Genomic DNA, 18,158 nt, shown 5'->3' on the forward strand with positions numbered 1-18,158 from the left:
AGGCTCCTTCCTAACTCCTTCCTAACTGACAGCCCAGCTTCTCATCATGGCGGACGCTGAGGCACATCCGGTTTGGCGTAAGACCCCTTACCAACTACTAGGCCTACTATTGGTCAAACATTTATATGAGCCTTACCTTGACGTCTCAGACCATGAATACTGTTTAGACCCTACAAGACACATTGTTTATTCAAATAAGATGTGAGCAATCTCAAGAAGTGCTGTCTGAGCGTATATCCTCCGCAACAATCTTTGAGCATTTTTTGCATATTGTCAACGTTCAGTCATGACTTTAGCATATCGTAGCTTTCAGTTTGCGGTTCTTTTTCATGCTCACACCTCTTAATGTTCAACCAAATCCCATGTTCCCCATCCAGACCGTGCCCAGTCATACGTTAGTCATACCGCATTCTGAATGACTTTCCATCTCCCACCCAGACCAGCAGTGAATCGTAAATCCACCACAGAGAGGTGTTGTCCTGTCCTCATGTCCAAAGCTTTGGGTTCCACATGGCTCATATGCGCACGATTTTGGGGTTTGGAAGCTCAATGTTTGAAACAGGTTTATGCTTAATGAGATTTAATTTGAGTATTTGAATATGGCGGTGAGAATTTTGAAATACCTGGCAACGTTACAAAACATGTGACATGAAGGCGGTCAGAGAGGGTGGCCTGTTTCGTTTACTCCATCCGTCCACAAAATCATAACCCCTTGGCCATCCTGCAGCACATACACGTAATTTATCAGGTTCCCCACATGCTTGTTCATTACTCATACTGTCCACTGCAGGCTGAGGATGTACATATGAGCTGCATTTGGAGACGCTCCAAGCCGTTCATTTGACTCTCACAGTTTCCAACAGCAGAGGCTCTACTCCGAGCCTCTGTTCCTCCACAGTACGAGGACGCTGAGACCCCTTAGAGGTGTTTCATGCTCCCCTCTGGTTGACATCCTGGAGAATAGCAGCTCGGGACATGCTTAACTGAGCGAGGAATGCCTTGAGATCCCCTCAGAGGAGTCGTAGTCTGGGGTGAGAAAAGTGTGGGCATCTCTACTCACACTTTGGAATGAGCCTTGTTTCAGTTCTCAATCCCTCTTTTCACCGTTTTATGGAGGTTCATGGAGGTCCCGAGTCCAGTCCAAGTTGAGAAGTTTCAAGTCCCATGCAAGTCCAAGTCAATTGGTCATGGGATCAAGTCGAGTCACATTATAATCACCTCAAGTTGTAAATGTCAGTCTTAAGCCTAATTTTCACAATTGAACTAATAAGTCTTCTTTTCAAAAATGTGTTTATAATCTACTTGGGAAAATATGCAACAAGAGCTTTCTCAAGATTTAGCAATATTGAAAATTTAGGCTAAAGTAAAACCGTAAATCCATAGCCATTAGATTGTGGAAAGTTTTCACATGGATTTAAAGTGTAATTAATATTCAATCACCACAAAATTAAAACATATTTTGAATGCTTCAGTCTATGCACTAAGTCACTGTGACAGCATTTTAAGGAAGGGGGCCCAGGGGGCATACTTGAGAATAACTGAAACAAGAGTCTGCCAAAGCTGCTTTTTCATGCAGTTCGAAAGATAAATTTTGTTCCTGACAGTTTTTTCTGTCAGTGGTTCCCTAATACAGTAATGCTCCAGCCCCTGTATACTCGGATACGCCCCTGCTAAAGTGGATTCCGCTCAGCCTTCAGTCACGCTGTCACGGGCTCTGTGTGGATGTGGAAAATAGCAACTAAATGCTGTAACCTTAGTGTGAAAGCCTTCAATCACCGAACTGCCCCCAAGATTCAAGAATTCATATATCAAGAGTTCAAAAGCACGATCATTACTATTGACTATTGTGTGGATATTTTACAAGAAAGAAAACACTCAATACTTGATAATGCGGCAAAATTATTTGATACATTGTCAGTTTATAATGTTTTAGACAAATCTTCAATTTAACCTTGTGTGTTTTGTGTCCATGACTTTGCACATAGCTGATTAGCAGGTGTTGTGCTTTAAACTCTCAATGTTTGAATTTAAAAAAATGAAGTGTGTGGGACTGTTGAGCTCTATAGAGCAATAACAAAGTATACGTTTACAATAGGGGGAGCAGAGAGATGGAAGAGGAGCGTGGCTGTATACAATGCTGAAACATAGTTGAATATGAATGAAATATGAATTTCATTTGTTGAATGAAAAACACACACAATTTTCCTCACAAATTAGTGTTGTAAGGCATTAAATACATCTAAACAGCTCAAATGATGCAAAAAAAAACTAAACAAAGCTGTTTAAGCTGTTTCTACATTTAGAATATAAAGAGCATGTTCTCCGGCTCTGTCGCCGTCTTGTTTTCTTAACCCTCCCAAACACCTCGCAGCTCTGCAGGTGTGGCTCATGACGCCGGCCCCAACCCTCTCAGTCAGCACTTTCACATGCGAGTTCCTCTCAGTTCAGACCTGTCCTGGCGTCTCCTGAGGTGTGGATGTAGTAGATGCAGCAGTGGCAGTTAACCGCGCTTTAACGGGAGACTGCTGAGATGGACATTCCAGCTGAGGGTCTGGGGGAAAACACAGGGGAGCCCCACAAGTGAATACACAGGCCACAATCTATACTTTCATTCTTCTTATTTCTCTGTCTGTTGCAAATGAAATAAAACCAAACATTATCAACAGCATCAACTACTGTAAAACATTGTGTCTCTTTGATTATCTCCCAAGTAGAAATGACTGTGTCTTGCTAAAGGGGGAATGGCATTCCACTTGTGCACCCAGCAGCCACAATAGAGCAGTGTTTGGTGTGTGTGTGCGTGTGTGTGTGTGTGTGTGCGTGCGTGCGTGCGTGCGTGTGTGCGTGCGTGTGTGTGTGTGTGTGCGTGCGCGCGTGCGTGTGTGTGTGTGTGTGTGGGAAAGTGGGCTATTTCTAGAAACATGAAAATACCACAGCTTCCTTGTTTCTGGATGGAGAGATGGAGAGAGAGAGAGGCAAAGGGAGGGAGAGGGAGAGAGAGAGAGAGAGAGAGAGAGAGAGAGAGAGGGAGAGGAAAGTTGTAAAAGGAAATGGGAGATGGGAGTCATTGACAATTTAAATGGTCTGCTCTAATAAATGTTATTAGCCAATTTTGAAAGAAATGGGAGGGGCTGACAGTGACTACTTAAAACACACAATCATTCAACATAATCTTATACCATCAAAAATAACAAATTATTTATGCAGCCTATTTTTTTTTTAGCATTAAATGCCTAAATAAATAAATGCTTATCTTTGGCATTATTTACATTAAGGAATATTTAAACACAATATGATAAAAAATAATGTATGGAGATCATATTTTTGTGGTCCAAGTAACACCGTCTGACGCCCTCTACAGTCAGAGGAAAGAAAATAAACTATTTCCTTTAATTCCCGTTTTTTTCCATGGATGTATTTTTCCCACCTAGTTCTCATTACACTTGTTCCGGTGTAGCTCGGTCTGTGTCACCTGTCCAGAGAGAAAACGTCTCACAGAAAACGTCGCAAATTTTTGAAACAATAAACATGCTTGCAAATATAATGTACTTTGGACGCTGAAAAACATTAAACATTAACACCCATCTTTTTGACTGTTTGGTGGATCAATTGAAGTCTAGAATACTTTTAAATCCGGCAAATTAATTTAATTTACTCCACTTAAATAATTTCAGTGAATAGGCTACCACAGCTGTTTTCTTTACGAGTTCACGCACGTAATCGTCATATATATATATATATATATATATATATATATATATATATATATATATATATATATATATATATATATATATATATATATATATATATATATATATATATGTGTGTTTTTTTTTAGCTTCATGGCAAATGCATTCAAAGGCAGACAGTCTTCACGCTAAAATATAAGGAACAGAAGGGGGCAGTAATGCGCTACTCCAGCGCACAGGCAGCCTGCCAGAAAATACTCGAAGAAGAAGAAGAAGCCTGACTGTTTCCGCTTCCGGCTCGACTCTTGTTTTTAAACAAAGCGCAGGATCCCCGCGGTCAGTGCTACAGTCGGCTCTGTACCCTTTATTTCTTCACCTGCGGTTTATCACGGTGTTTATCTACGACCTCAGCCCACAGACATGCATCGCACTCCGGGCAGAGCGCAGCACAGCCCCCGCTACAGCCCCAGAGGGTCTCCGCAGGGCTGGGGGGCACCGCAGAGCTGGGGCTCCCCTCAGGGATGGGGCTCCCCGCAGGGCTGGGGGGTCTCTCCTCGGGGCTGGGGACCTCCACACGGCGGACAGTACGGACAAGGAGGCTCCCCGCGTTTCTCCCCGGGGTCTGGACCAGGGGGAGGCCGTGGGTTTGGAGCCTCGGGGGCGCGGGGCAGGCGCTGGGAAGAGCCCCACAATCACAGAGGAGGAGCGGGACGTCCTGGGTCCGGAGCCAGAAACCCGAACCAAGGAGAAGTTTCTGTGGAGAAATACTTCAGCCCCAACATGCTCCAGGACCCGTGGAAAAACCTGAGTGCGGTCTCCAAAGAGCAACTCCAGGCCGGATTTAGACCAGGTCCACCTCAGGACTAGAGACCTCTGTGGACTTTGCATGGACTAAAACACAGAGCACGTGAACTGTGCAGACGTGAAGCTCATTTTAAAGTTTAGCATAATGGGTTGATTATTTGCCCTTTCTCACATTTTATATCTATTTTAACTTTTTGTAAAGGAGAAAATAATTTATGTTTTGTGACAGTTTTAACGAAACTGAACAGACTGTTTTGTACTAAAAGATTATTTTAACATATTTGGGTCTGTAGTTGTTATATCTGGATCCATACTATGTTTTGTACATGATTTATTATCTTTGATAAAGAGTGTATTTCACTGCAAATGCGATTCAGTGAGCATTTATCTATCTCAAACTCTGGTGGTTTAACGGGAGCGGCCTCTAGACTAGTTGGGGCCAAACATTTTGATGCAAACACAAACCGAGCTGTGCCTAACATCTTTGCTGATAATGTAATTGAAATCTTGTCTCTCAGACTGAAGTGCATTGTGTGTTGGAGACCCCTACCACAGACTTCCTGAACTGATCAGCACATGAATGGCAGAAACTCTTTACCACATTTGTTTTTTGATTTCATCGCTTTGTTTCAAATCTATCTTGTCCTAAAAAAAATCTAAATAATGGCACAACTTTACCTAAATTATTTCAGAATACTGGCACAGGTAACATAGATGAAGCAAAATACTTTTTTTTTTTTTACAAATCGGCAAGTAAATAAAGGGGTCTCCTCCATTGCATCAAGAAAAGAGGAAGTCAAATGTGCACATTGATGTTAAAAGCTCTTCAGCCATTCTTGCATCACAGGACACCTTTATGTCTAAGGACCCAGATGAGATTACAAATTTACTCCTAGAAACGGTCAGGATTTTCTATCTGCACTCGTGTGTTTACTGTTTCCTCACTATTTTTTTTGTAACAAAAATATTGATGTGACTGGAAATACAGTATACCAACTACTAGCGATGGGTTATACCAAATAAATTACATCAAGTATAAAATTAATACTTTATGAACTACTATAAACTTCCAGCTCTTGTCACATGATATGGACCAATACTCTCCTGCTGTGAGGGGGTTTTGGTTGTAAAGTAGTTCTTTTGTGTCCTAATTGCTGCTGTACAAATGCTAATCAGTATCAGAACTCCAAAAGCCATTTGGTATCGATTTGCGCATCCTTACTATTGACAAACATCCACTTGCATACTTTTACCACAACTGCCTATATATTAGTGAGCTGAATCATTCAATTTGCTTTTGATATTGTCCCACATGCGGCAATTTTACAAAAGCTACCCACATAATGGGAAACCTTGCCTGGTTTATTTCTAACTGTTTGAATGACAGATTACTGTCTGTAAAGATTGGAACAGTTACATAACCTTGACAACCACTCCAATCAGGAGTCCCACAAGGATCACCATTCGCGCCAACCCTATTCATGTAGTTATAAATGACATCCAGAGGCAAGTAGCTCTCAGTTACATTTCCTCAAGTACATGTAAGTAGTTTTACCATACTTTTTACTTGAGTAATACTAAAATGAAGTACTCACACACAGTGAGACTTTCACAGTGAGAATGCTTTCAAGCTTTATATTGATACATAAAATAGATGTAGTTTGTGTTTCATGTACAGTACTTTAATCTTAAGGGAAAGTTGTATTATTTTTTTTCCATTTCCCTCAGAAGTACAAGGATTTTACATCATTTCATGTTTTGTTTCTTATAATGTATTACGTTTACACTCAAACTGTACTACCCACGGTACTTTTTTACTCTTGCTTGAGTTATTAATATGGTCACTACCTTTTCCTTCTATTTGAGTAAAATTATTTATTCATTATTATTTTATAAGTAAAGCTACTCTTACTTGAGTAGATATTTTAGCTACTCTACCCACCTCTGATGACATCACAGAAACCTGAATAAAATAATAATGCTATGAAGGTCTGATATAGGCTGCTGTAAGCTAATGATCACAGTCTTATTCGTTTTATACCAAAAATATAGAGCCTGCAGTTAAAAGGCTAACCAATGCTTCATGGACATTTCAGCATGGCCGCAGCATTGCAATATTCACTGGAACTGACCACCCAGCTGGTAAATACAGTTTGTACCATCACACAAGCGCCTTGCTCGTAGCATGGAGACAAATAAGCATGACAACCCAATCTATTGTTATGTAATACAAAAAACTGTTAATACATGTCATTTTATTATTAACTTTTTTTTTAACCTCTTCTATGATCATTTAAGCATGTTTTTTTATGTTATCATTGATGAAATATTGATTGATTACATTTTTGTGTTTGTTTGCAGTATTTACGTGAGCAGTCTCCCAGGGAACGTAAATAGATTTAATTTGAGACATAAACAGCTGAAACTCGCTCACTATTACAGATCTTTGGTACAACGTACAGTATGAAGGTCATAGAACAGCCCCACCGCTACCGCCCACTGCTCTCATTGGCCACTCTCTTCCCGATAGCACGCAGCTCCGAATCGGATTGGACGTCGCAACCCGGAAGTACGCAAACGAACCAATGCGCCAATAAATAAAGAGCACCGGCTAGCAGCAGTAGCAACTAGTGGATCTGCTGCCTCTCTCTCAAATCGCCTGGAAGTGGACACCCCCCCGCTGCTCTCTGCAACATTTTCTCTCGCTCATCTATTTTAGCTCGTAATATAACTTATCCCTATCAATAATGGCTGCCTATAAACTCGTCCTGATCCGCCACGGGGAGAGCAACTGGAACCAGGAGAATCGGTTTTGCGGATGGTTCGATGCTGACCTGAGCGAGACGGGAGAGAAAGAGGCGAGGAGAGGCGGACAGGCCCTGAGAGGTGAATTAAATACGGTTATTATTGCGATCTGGGAGTTTGTCGAAACGTGTCTGACGCGCAGTGTGCCGTGGCTGCTATTACAAAAGGCTGTGTCGAGTCGAGTTGAGTCACGTCAGGATGTTGGCCGTGCGAACGTGCAGAGGGGATGCTCCAGTGTGGCTGCTGCGCCGATCTGGCTCTTCTTATGTAACAGAGGAGACTGGAGAGACGAGCATAGGTGGAAAACAATAGAGAAATTACATAAGAAATAAATGAGTTGGCTAATACAATAATTATTATGGTGGTTTAGTTTACACGCGGAGCTAGATGGACGTTTCACTTACAATTTAATGCAGTAATCCTTAGACCAATGACTGGTTTGGCATTAAAAACCGAGCTTGAGTGGAAGTTAATCAGGGGAAGGGGAAAATGTATTTGTTCTGCGTTTTGTTCCGTGTTCTGCTTTTTATCCCTGATCTTCTTCCCTTGACCTCATCACATGACTGAGTGCCCTTGCTCCATCATACAGCAGGAAATGGCACTTTGACCTCTTAACCCCCACGTGAACCGAGCACGTTTTCTCCAGTTTGGCTTTACTCAAGTCTAAAAGCTTCTTGGGGAAAAAAAGTGTCAACATAGTGACAGAAAATAATCAATCCAATCAATCAATCAAAACAACTTTATTCATCCCAATGGGCAGTTCTGTTCACTGCTCTCTGGTCATGAAAAACAGTAAATGGAGACACATACAACCATATACAGACGTCATGAACTGTAAGTGCATCAGGACACAAGGGGACCAGTAAAAAATTGATTGAAATAGACAAAACCAGTATAGAGCGACAAAGAGGCAATGAAAAAGTGACATAAAAAGTGCAGACAATACGGCAACAATGCAACGAAAATTATTCGTTTAGATGAGATTTGTAAAGTTCAAGTGGAGAAAATGCACTTGGTTAAGGTGGGGGTTAAGATGTTAACGTCATCTAGCCAAAATAAGGTCTGTGCATGCCTTTGGACGAGACCCGGGTTTGATTCCCAGGCTGTGTAAGGTCTGTCTGTGTTTGGAGTTTGAACGTTCTCTCTGTGTCTGGGGTGGATTGGGTTCTTTGGTTTTCCTATCAACATAAAATTTGCACATCTTATGTTGGCTAAAATCTTCCATCTCGATGGTAATGAGTCATGACCAAACCCATAGCTCACAATCCGGATTCTCCACTACAGGTTTAGCCCGAGTGGCATTGAAGGCTGGGTCAAATGCAGCTAACAAGTCTCAATTTGGAGACTGAAGAGACACAGAAGTTAGTGTAACGCACTAATATAACTAAATGTTTCCCTCAAAAAAGTAAAAAGAATGCTTAGAGTGTATGGAAAACAAACTTTATGGGAACTGGATGAGCTCTGATATAAAGTACCTTTATGTATCTGTAGAGCTGCAGTGGGTGGGTCTTGTGTTCACTTACTTTTCAGAAATATATACCATGATGAATAATAAAATAAAAGATAAAGATAAATACATGATTTTCTCTGCAGTAACATTTGCCTGGCTAAATACCAATCTTTCTCTATCTGCCATACTGACTGAGTTTCTTCTGTTCCTCCAGATGCCAACTTCGAGTTCGACATCTGCTACACGTCGGTGCTGAAGCGCGCCATCCGGACCCTGTGGCTGGTCCTGGACGGCATTGACCAGATGTGGGTCCCGGTGCACCGGACGTGGAGGCTGAACGAACGGCACTACGGCGGACTGACGGGGCTGAACAAGGCGGAGACAGCGGCCAAGCACGGAGAGGCGCAGGTCAAAATCTGGAGGCGCTCCTTCGACATCCCCCCTCCCGTCATGGGCCCCGAGCACGACTACTACACTATCATCAGCAAGGTGAGACTGCGCTATCGGGGACTGGAGGAGATGAAGAAATGGCGGCTTGTGTGCTCTGCAAATAGCTCCATTGACCAGCAGTAGAATGATATCTACAAGAACGTGATGCTTTTTTACATTGAACAACAGCAGCTCGATGCCAGAATGTGGAATTATAACAAACTGGGCTAGGTTGTGTTTAGAGTTCAGATCGAAAAAAGATGTGGAAAGAAGCAGTATGACGAAATCAATGTGCATTCTGCTGTGGCGCAAAATCGGTCTTTTAAAAATGGCTGTAGTTGTGCAAAAGACAACAGCATGTTAGACTTATGGACGGCTTGTGTGCACCCTAACGCTTCCCCTCATTGTGTTGAAGAGCAGTTAATAAATGACTGGAGAGTACAAGGTTTGTGTTACACAAGTTCAAAAGTTCGCCTGACAAACTGATCATGTCTTGTGTCAGGCCTAGAATGCTAAACAATACTGCGTTGTCAGATTGGGCCGAAGGATAACCTCAGACTTGAGAGAAACCCTGTTTCCACACAACTCTGAATAGACTAGACTTCTGGTCCATTAACATGACTGTCAATAAATAGCTAGTGTCATCACGTTTTAGCAAATGACCATGTGGGTTGCTTACGAAATGGCTCTCTGGTTTGTTGTGAGCTTATCTTACACACATTCATTCATTTTAATCACATTTCACAACCATGAGCTTGAAACATTATGGAAATGTATAGAAAAGTTATATGCCTTTCAGACCATGGTTGTAGGGCACATGTGTCAAGGTCAAGGCCTGCAATGTGGCCCTTTTTGAGGGGTATGAATTCCTGAGCATGTCAAAAAAAAAGTAAGGCGTCCGAAACGAGCAGATTGGTAAGAGGTCTTACGCCAAACCGGATGTGCGTCAGCGTCCGCCATGACAAGATGCTTCCGAATTGTGCTGTCAGTTAGGAAGGAGGAGCCTCGATGCTAACTATCATGGCCACTTTAGCATAGGGACCTCTGGTGCTAACTAACCGGTGATTAGGAGCTATGTGCCAACCCATAAGCCACTGCGCCAAATCCCCCCACCCCTCTACCCCCACCCTTGAGTGATTCATGTGCAACCACTGTTGATTGACTGGAGCACATTTAATAATAAAAATAATAATAAAAAAAAAAGATTCTGCACAAGCCAAACTTTATAAAAGTGACAAAATCCATGTTGTCGTCTCCACAGCTCAGTCACATGTCAGTGTTAAAGAGTAAACTCAGGAAATGGATTAAATGCTTTTATTTTCATTTAGTAGAAACTAGAGCCACATGGATCATTTGCTACTGTAGCTTTTTTTTTTTTTTTTCTATTTTTTTTTTTTAATACTTTTATTTATAACTTTTTTATACATTTCAATAATACAAACAAAGCAGACTGGTCAAATATACATTGGAGATTTACAATGATTACATTGGCAACACAGAGTCCAAATGCAGCCGGTTAGGACCAAAGTGGTAGTCCGTTAAGATCTCTATTGCATTCTAGTCCCATTGCATCCAGGGGTTTCCTCCAAGTCTCTGCAAAGGCCTGAGTTTTGCCTTCAATAAAGTGTCCAAGTTTCAGCATGGTCATCAAGTCGACGATCAGAGATTTCCATAGAGAAATGGAGGGAGGGTCATCCCCCACCCATTTCAACATTATACTTTTTCTGGCCAGCATCAATAGTGATTGAACCACATTCTCATGCTTTTTAAATGAGACTGGGACAAGACCAAGCAAACAAATCATAGGATTTTCAATTACTGGTTGTCCTATTGCTTTGCTTATGTTAGAGCAGACGTTTTTCCAGAATTTCTGTATGTAAGCACATTCCCAAAGGCAGTGAAATCTTGTGCCCACATGAGTTTTACACTTTGAACAGTTTGGTGATATACCCGCATTATATTTACTGAAGATATTTGGAGATATGTACACATTATGTAAAATGTTGTACTGCACTTCTTTAAATTTGTTACAGATTGAAACCTTTGACGGTAAAGACAGTATTTTGTCCCAGGTCTGTGAAGTTATCTCACATTTAAGTAAGACTCCCCATGATTTTCTCAGCCAGGAAAGTTTGTCCACACTGATGGAATATAATTCTGAGTAGAATTTGGAAATAAAATGTTTATGTTCTTTCTTATTAATTAGGAAAATTTCCAAGTTATAGGAGTCTGATGTAAGCTTAAGAGATTTATTTTTTTGTTGTACATAATGCCTCAGTTGTAAATATTTATAAAAGTCCTTATTCTGTAGGGAATATTGATTTTTGAGGGAGTCAAAGGATTTAAATTCTCCGTGTTTGAACAGGTCGTAAAACCTCTGGACCCCGGCCGAGTGCCAGTTTGCAAAACTTGCTCCTAAGATTTGTGGAGAAAGATTTGGGTTATGGACCAGTGTGGACAAAATTGAAAATGAATATTTACCTTTAGAAAGTTTTTGAAGTTTAGCCCAAGCTTGTAATACATTATTCAATAAAAGATTATTTCGAATTTTGTCAGACAGTGCGTTCAATTTGACACCCATTAGGTTGACAGGCGATGTTGGCTTACAAAGTACTGATTCAATATTAAACCATGGTGACTCTGATTTTTCGTGTATCCATGCACTCAGTATCCTAGCTTGTGCTGCAAAGCTACTGTAGCTTTTTGAAACAGCTGTTGAAATAAAATAACTCTAAAGGGAAATGTTTGGATCATTTGGATTTTTTTTTTCTCCTTAAATGTCTTTGTTTGGACACTATGTTGTTGTTGTACACTATACAGTAGGGGGCGACATGCACTTTTGTTTGGCCTGCACTCCACCAATAACTTTAAAGAAGAAGAAAAACAGCTGTTGGTGATGTCACTTCCCTACCCCCTGTGTAAGGACGGACGGATTGTGCAAAATGCTGCTGAAGGTCTAGTTCACTAACTGCATAGAGATCTAACAGTTGACCCCATGAAAGGTTTAGGAGCTAGTTGCTAGTGTTAGTGCTTAGAGGCTACAATTTGATGGTTTCAGACCAATGGCCGCTGGCTGCCCTGCTTTTTGACCACAAACGTGGGGGCCGCCATTGCTCCGCCGTTGCTGCAGTACCTCCATATCGCCGCTAGGCCCCCATTGAAAAGCATTGGACTTTAGACACGTTAAAAACTACTTTAAAGCCTGGTTTCAATTGTTTCAACGCTAGACTAGGCTAGATCTTCCTCCTGAGATCACGCTGGGTTAATAACAATATATGAAACCAGGCTGGTTTTCGTAATATGATTTTTTGAAATCTCGTATTTAACGAGGCTCGGACTATTAGCATTGGAGCAGCGCGAGCTACACGTCACGCAAGGGCCGAGTCTACGGTGAAAATCCCGCCCGTATGTCCTTTTTAGGAAAATGCTTCGTCAGAGCTGGGGAGGGGGAGCCTGTAAATCCGCCATGAATTGCCCCACGGCCGTGGTCATTCTGGTAAACGGGGAGGAGTGAGCATAAGACGTCCATTATTTTCTACAGTCTATGTTTCAGACGCAGCCTAAGTCTCTAGCCCATTCCTGTGCGGAGTTGTGGATTTTTAACGAAATACTCACTCCAGCCAAAAAGGGAAGAATTCCACCCGTGTCCAGCAGAGGGCACTGACATAATAAGAGATCAGGTTATAAACAGCATATTATAGCCACGTGGTAAATGGTCAATCTGCCCCAGGGCGACTATGGCTACATTAGTAACTTCCTGCCATACAATGTGGAGTGAATGAATAATGACTTCATGTAGCACTTTGAGAAACATGTGACACAGGCTGATAAAGAGCAATAAGTGTAAGTCGTAATCTATGATGCCACAGTCCTTTACAATATGTATGTGGCCAGGGACTCGCCGTGGGGGCTGAATTTTGGCCCTCGACCCAAACGACTTCGACACCCCTGTAATGTAGAGGAATAAACTACATGATAATACCTAATGAAGACAGGATTTTTGTTGTATGCCAAGGGGCCTGTGTTACCTAAATGATATTTCTATGCCCTCTCAGTGTAAAAAAAATCGTACTCAAATGCCCTTTCCTTGTCTCCTTTTCAGGACCGTCGGTATGCAGACCTGACAGAGGACCAGCTCCCCTCCTGCGAAAGCCTGAAGGACACAATCGCCCGAGCCCTGCCCTTCTGGAATGAAGAGATCGCCCCTCAGATCAAGCAGGGCAAACGGGTGCTCATCGCAGCGCACGGGAACAGCCTCAGGGGCATTGTAAAGCACCTGGAGGGTAAGTGCAACATCGACAAAAAGGGTTATGCTCGTTTTGTCAATTCATACAATATAGCCCCACATTTGATTTCACATGGCCGCAAAATAAGTGGACCATGACAATGACCTTTTTAATGTGACTAAGGCTTGATATCCTGTTAATAAACACCAGTATAGAGTTACCATGGAGATCCGCCATGTTCGCAGCTGTTAGCATACATTTCCATAGACTAACATTAGCTAAAAACGGAAGTGTTTAGTAAAGTACTTCAGCAAAATTTTAGAGTTTTTGATGATCTGTAATTAACTTGAGTCATGTTTTTGGTTGACAACGCATTACTTTTACTCCATTACATTTAGAGGATAAATATAACGCTTTGTCTGCTCTCGTATAGGACTATAAATGCTCCCAAAGTAAAAAGTGAGTATGACCATGTGTTTTAGCCTTCAAATGCTATACGTTGGTCTGTGTAAATATTTGAGAAACAGTCTGTGAGACAGTGTGTCCCAGACCAACGCCTTTTGTTTGTATTTGTATTGGTTGTTTTCCAACAATGGAAAGGCAGTTTGGGAACTTAACATTTGAGTGAGCCTTCCCACTGATTTTAAACATTGAAATAAATATTGGATGTCGGCCACAGCAGCAAGGCAAATATCGGATATCAATATCGGCAAAACATTTTCATTTTGGACCACCCATACGCCAGAACAGTTGGTGGGGATGTGCAGATGTGCTGTTAATGCCATTGACTCACAACAAGGAAGGTGGTTTGGTCCCATTGTGCTGCCGTAGGGGTACAAGTGAATTTTGGCAGGAACTGAATGTCTGTGTTTTTAAAGCTAAACTTACTACTTTGAATACACATGTACTTTCCACAGCAAATACTTCAGTCATACTTAGTTTAATTTACTTTACGTAATAGGTTGCTTTCACATGACATCAGAACATCTATGGCGGTAACTATGTTACCTGTCAAAATGCAGTCTTAGTTTATTGCTAACTTCTATGTAATTCTCATAAAGTTCAAAGTCATCTCTTCCACATATATGGTCTAATTATTTCCTCTTAAAGGCGTCCAAAATACAACAAGAGTTGTATTGGCACCTTCCCTCCAACTGAAATAGAATTCTAAAATATGAACCTATTATTTAACTTTTGGTTGGTGCAGCTTAAATAAATGTTAAAAATTGCAGGCTTTGATGAAAGTTTATGAAAATTACTATTCTTACTATCAACGCAGGCATCATCAGCTCTGTGCTAACGCTAATGGGCATAAAACGCACAATGTTAAATTGAAGATTTGTCCAAAAAAGTTACTAACCGAGAAGTTATAACTACATTTCTTTCGTGTAGATATCCATGCAATGGTAGTGCATAGCTGCTGGTGCTGTTAAACTCTTAATATTTAATTTTTTGGAAGAATCAATGCATAAAATGAATGAGATTCTTTTTCATCTGTATCCCAGCGCGTGACTAGAAATCTGTGGGACTATTGAGCTCTATTGCTCTACACCACATGTGCCAAGGTCATGGCCCGCAGGCCGCATGATGTTATGTGGCCTTTTTGAGGAGCATGCATTCCCAAACATGTCAAAAAAAGCTAGCTCATTCCTGTGCAGAGTTATGGATTTTTAACGAAAAGACAAGTTTGCTCACTCCAGCCACTAGGGGGCAGCTTAAATTAAAAAAAAAAGGAAAGAATTCCACACGTGTCCAGCAGAGGGCACTGACATAATAAGAGATCAGGATAAAAACGGCAAATTATAGCCACGTGGTAAATGGTCAGTCTGCCCCGAGTTACGCCCCAATGACTTCATGTAGCACTTTGAGAAACATGTGACACAGGCTGATGAAGCACAGTAAGTGTAAGCCATTGTTTTTTTATTAGGCCACAGTCCTTTACAATACATGGGGCCCGCGACCCGATGTGGGGCTGAATTCCGGCCCACGACCCAAACGACACCCCTGCTCTCGACGATTAATAAAGTAGTCACACTATGGTCATTGGAAGCTTTAAATTGTAAAATGAGACAGAGAAGTACTCAATTGTAATTCCATTTACCTACACATTACCAAATATCACAGTAATATTTTCGGATACACTGCTTCAATACAATTCTCTTTTTGTGTCGCCTGCAGGGATGTCCGACGAGGCCATCATGGAGCTCAACCTCCCGACAGGAATCCCCATCCTGTACGAGCTGGACAAAAACCTCAAGCCGGTCAAGCCCATGCAGTTCCTTGGAGACGAGGAGACCGTTCGCAAGGCCATGGAGGCCGTGGCCGCTCAAGGGAAAGCTAAAAAGTAAACATCTGTTATAGTGAAGGATTGTACCCAGCTAAGACGCTTCATAACCGTAGAGGCCGGAGGATAGCAGCTCTTAAGAGAATGTGAACTTGCACGCAATATACAAGTAATATTTCAATTCAAAGGGGATGAATATTTTCTACGTTTCATCGTCTCTCTCCACATGACATATTTTTTGTGCCGAATTTGTCCTTTGAGGCACATATCGACAAATAGGTTTATGTACATTTTGTTTTCTAAAATCTAGCTTATGTATTTAATTGAGAGTCGGTGGTAAATAATATATATACAAGCGTAAAATACTATCTTTAACAATAACAAGAAATGACTGATGTGCACTGTATTTTGGTCGTTATTGTATGCTGAATATCCAGAGAATATATATTCAAATAGATGATGTGTTTTACAATCTCTTGAGAGCCAAATAGGACCAAAGGGTCAATTCATATGTCTTAATCCTATTTTGAGGTTGAGTTGTCACATTTCCTTTTATATTGTCTCTGTCCCATTGAAAGTCTGTCCTGCTGATGTATTGTAAACAATCCAGTGTCGGGACGCTTGCGTAAGGTCCCACGGTATATTAAAGTGTATGTAGAGACATGACGTTTGGAACAACATCTTCAACTTGAAAGTTTGTCGCTCGCTTACATGTGTCACGTGTGATGAAATGCTTCAATGTTAAACGACACCAGGCTGTTGGCTGTGCTGTGCTCGAGTTCTTGTCTGTCATTGTGCAATAAAACATTACAAGTGTATTTAATTGGATTTAATCTACTAAATGATTTTAAGATTAGGTTATTGAAGATTAGCTATGAAAAATCTTCATAACACACAAACACCCACATTTCAGAGACAACATTTTATACATGCATTCATATGTAGTTCAATAGACTTTGTCCAGAGAGACGAGGGCTAGTGTAGTGTTTTATACTTTTATGTGGATGATGACTTCAGTAGTTAAACAATTATAGCTGTTTTCCCAATTCAATTCAATAAGCTTTTATTGTGAGTTCTACCCTGTTAATCATTGGTTCTCAACTGATATGGCTTTGAGACCCACAATCCCAGGATGAAGAGCTGCAGCCCACATGACTTAGACTTGTAAAATATTGTATTTTACTAAATATATATATATTTTTACTAAGCATTAAATATGTCAAAAAAGTTGAGATTCTAGTCTTTTCCTGCACATAGAAAATAAAATTAATGTTTTCTGGGAAAGTCTTGCAACCCAATGAAAATGGGTTCTGCGACCACCAGCTAGAACCACTGCTGTAAAGCACATGCAAATGGTTACTAAAAGACAGTAGTTAAAGAAACAGGCCACCGTTTTTCCATACTGAGATATGTTCTTACCTGAGCTTAGACGAGTTGATGCGTAGGCCTACTTGTCTGGTCTTTGAGCGTGCCTGTGGAAGAGCGTAGCCGCTTCTAACTTCACCCTGTTTGGAGCTATACATAGGAAAATTCTGTGAGAGGCCAAATGCTAGCAACATCTTTGGTCTTTTTGCGTGACTGAGGGCACACAGTTCTTCCATACTGTGATATTATGTTCTTGCCTGAGCTTATACGAGTTGATGCATACCTGGCTGTCTGGTCTCTGTGCGTGCCCATGGAAGAGCATAGTACCTTCCAACAACCACCCCCGTTTGGAGCTAGGAATACATTGGGAGAGGCCAAATCCTAACAACATCTTTGGTTGTTTTGCGTGACTGAGCGCACACACAAAGACCAGACAGGTACATATCAACACGTCAAAGGAACACTCTCATTAATCACAATTATATCAGATACATTTTTTTGCCGGATCCTTCTAAATATTTTCCGGATCCTTTACTTTGAAAAACTGAAAATTGGGGGAATGTGTTCCCCCAAACGGAGGATCAAATTAAGCACCGAACACATCTCAGTATGGAAAACGGTGGCCTGTTCCTTTAAAATACAGAGCAATATCAAATAGTTTACATATAGGGGGCAGCAGTGGGAGGGAAGGAAGACAGTTTTGGCACAAAGTAACATTATTTGTTTAAAGCCTGCGTAATTACCGCCATATAGGACACTAGGATTCACATTTATTATTTAAAAAAATAAATATTGGTACTGGTCTATGTATAAACAAACTGTGGAGCAGTGTTAATTTCGTCGACTAAAATATTTAGTCTTAATTTTAGTCAAAGTGATATTTTTGATGACTAAAATAGGACTAAAACTAAATTAAAAGTTTTTCATGAGACTAAAACTATGACTAAAATGTCCAGATATTTTAGTCGACTAAAATAAGACTAAATAAAAATGAAAGGGAGAGACTAAAATCATCCAAACTTCTAATAACAGTCTGAAAGAGCCTCATATTATGTAAATTCACTGCCAAAGGATAAGCTCTGAGCTTTGTTCTTGTGGAGTAG

General features: G+C 41.0%; 1 protein-coding gene across 1 annotated transcript; it reads left to right on the forward strand.

Annotated features, from left to right (window-relative positions):
• Nucleotides 1-7,189: 7,189 nt before the first annotated feature.
• On the forward strand, nt 7,190-16,497 carry LOC306965621 (phosphoglycerate mutase 1-like). Its single transcript, XM_079560140.1, has 4 exons — nt 7,190-7,382; nt 8,966-9,240; nt 13,283-13,463; nt 15,585-16,497. Exons 1-4 carry the CDS (start codon nt 7,244-7,246, stop codon nt 15,752-15,754), a joined length of 765 nt encoding a protein of 254 aa, XP_079416266.1. The 5' UTR covers nt 7,190-7,243; the 3' UTR covers nt 15,755-16,497.
• Nucleotides 16,498-18,158: the final 1,661 nt, after the last annotated feature.

The sequence above is a fragment of the Gobius niger genome (assembly GCF_951799975.1).
Source record: "Gobius niger genome assembly, chromosome: 7".
Lineage (NCBI taxonomy): Eukaryota > Metazoa > Chordata > Actinopteri > Gobiiformes > Gobiidae > Gobius > Gobius niger.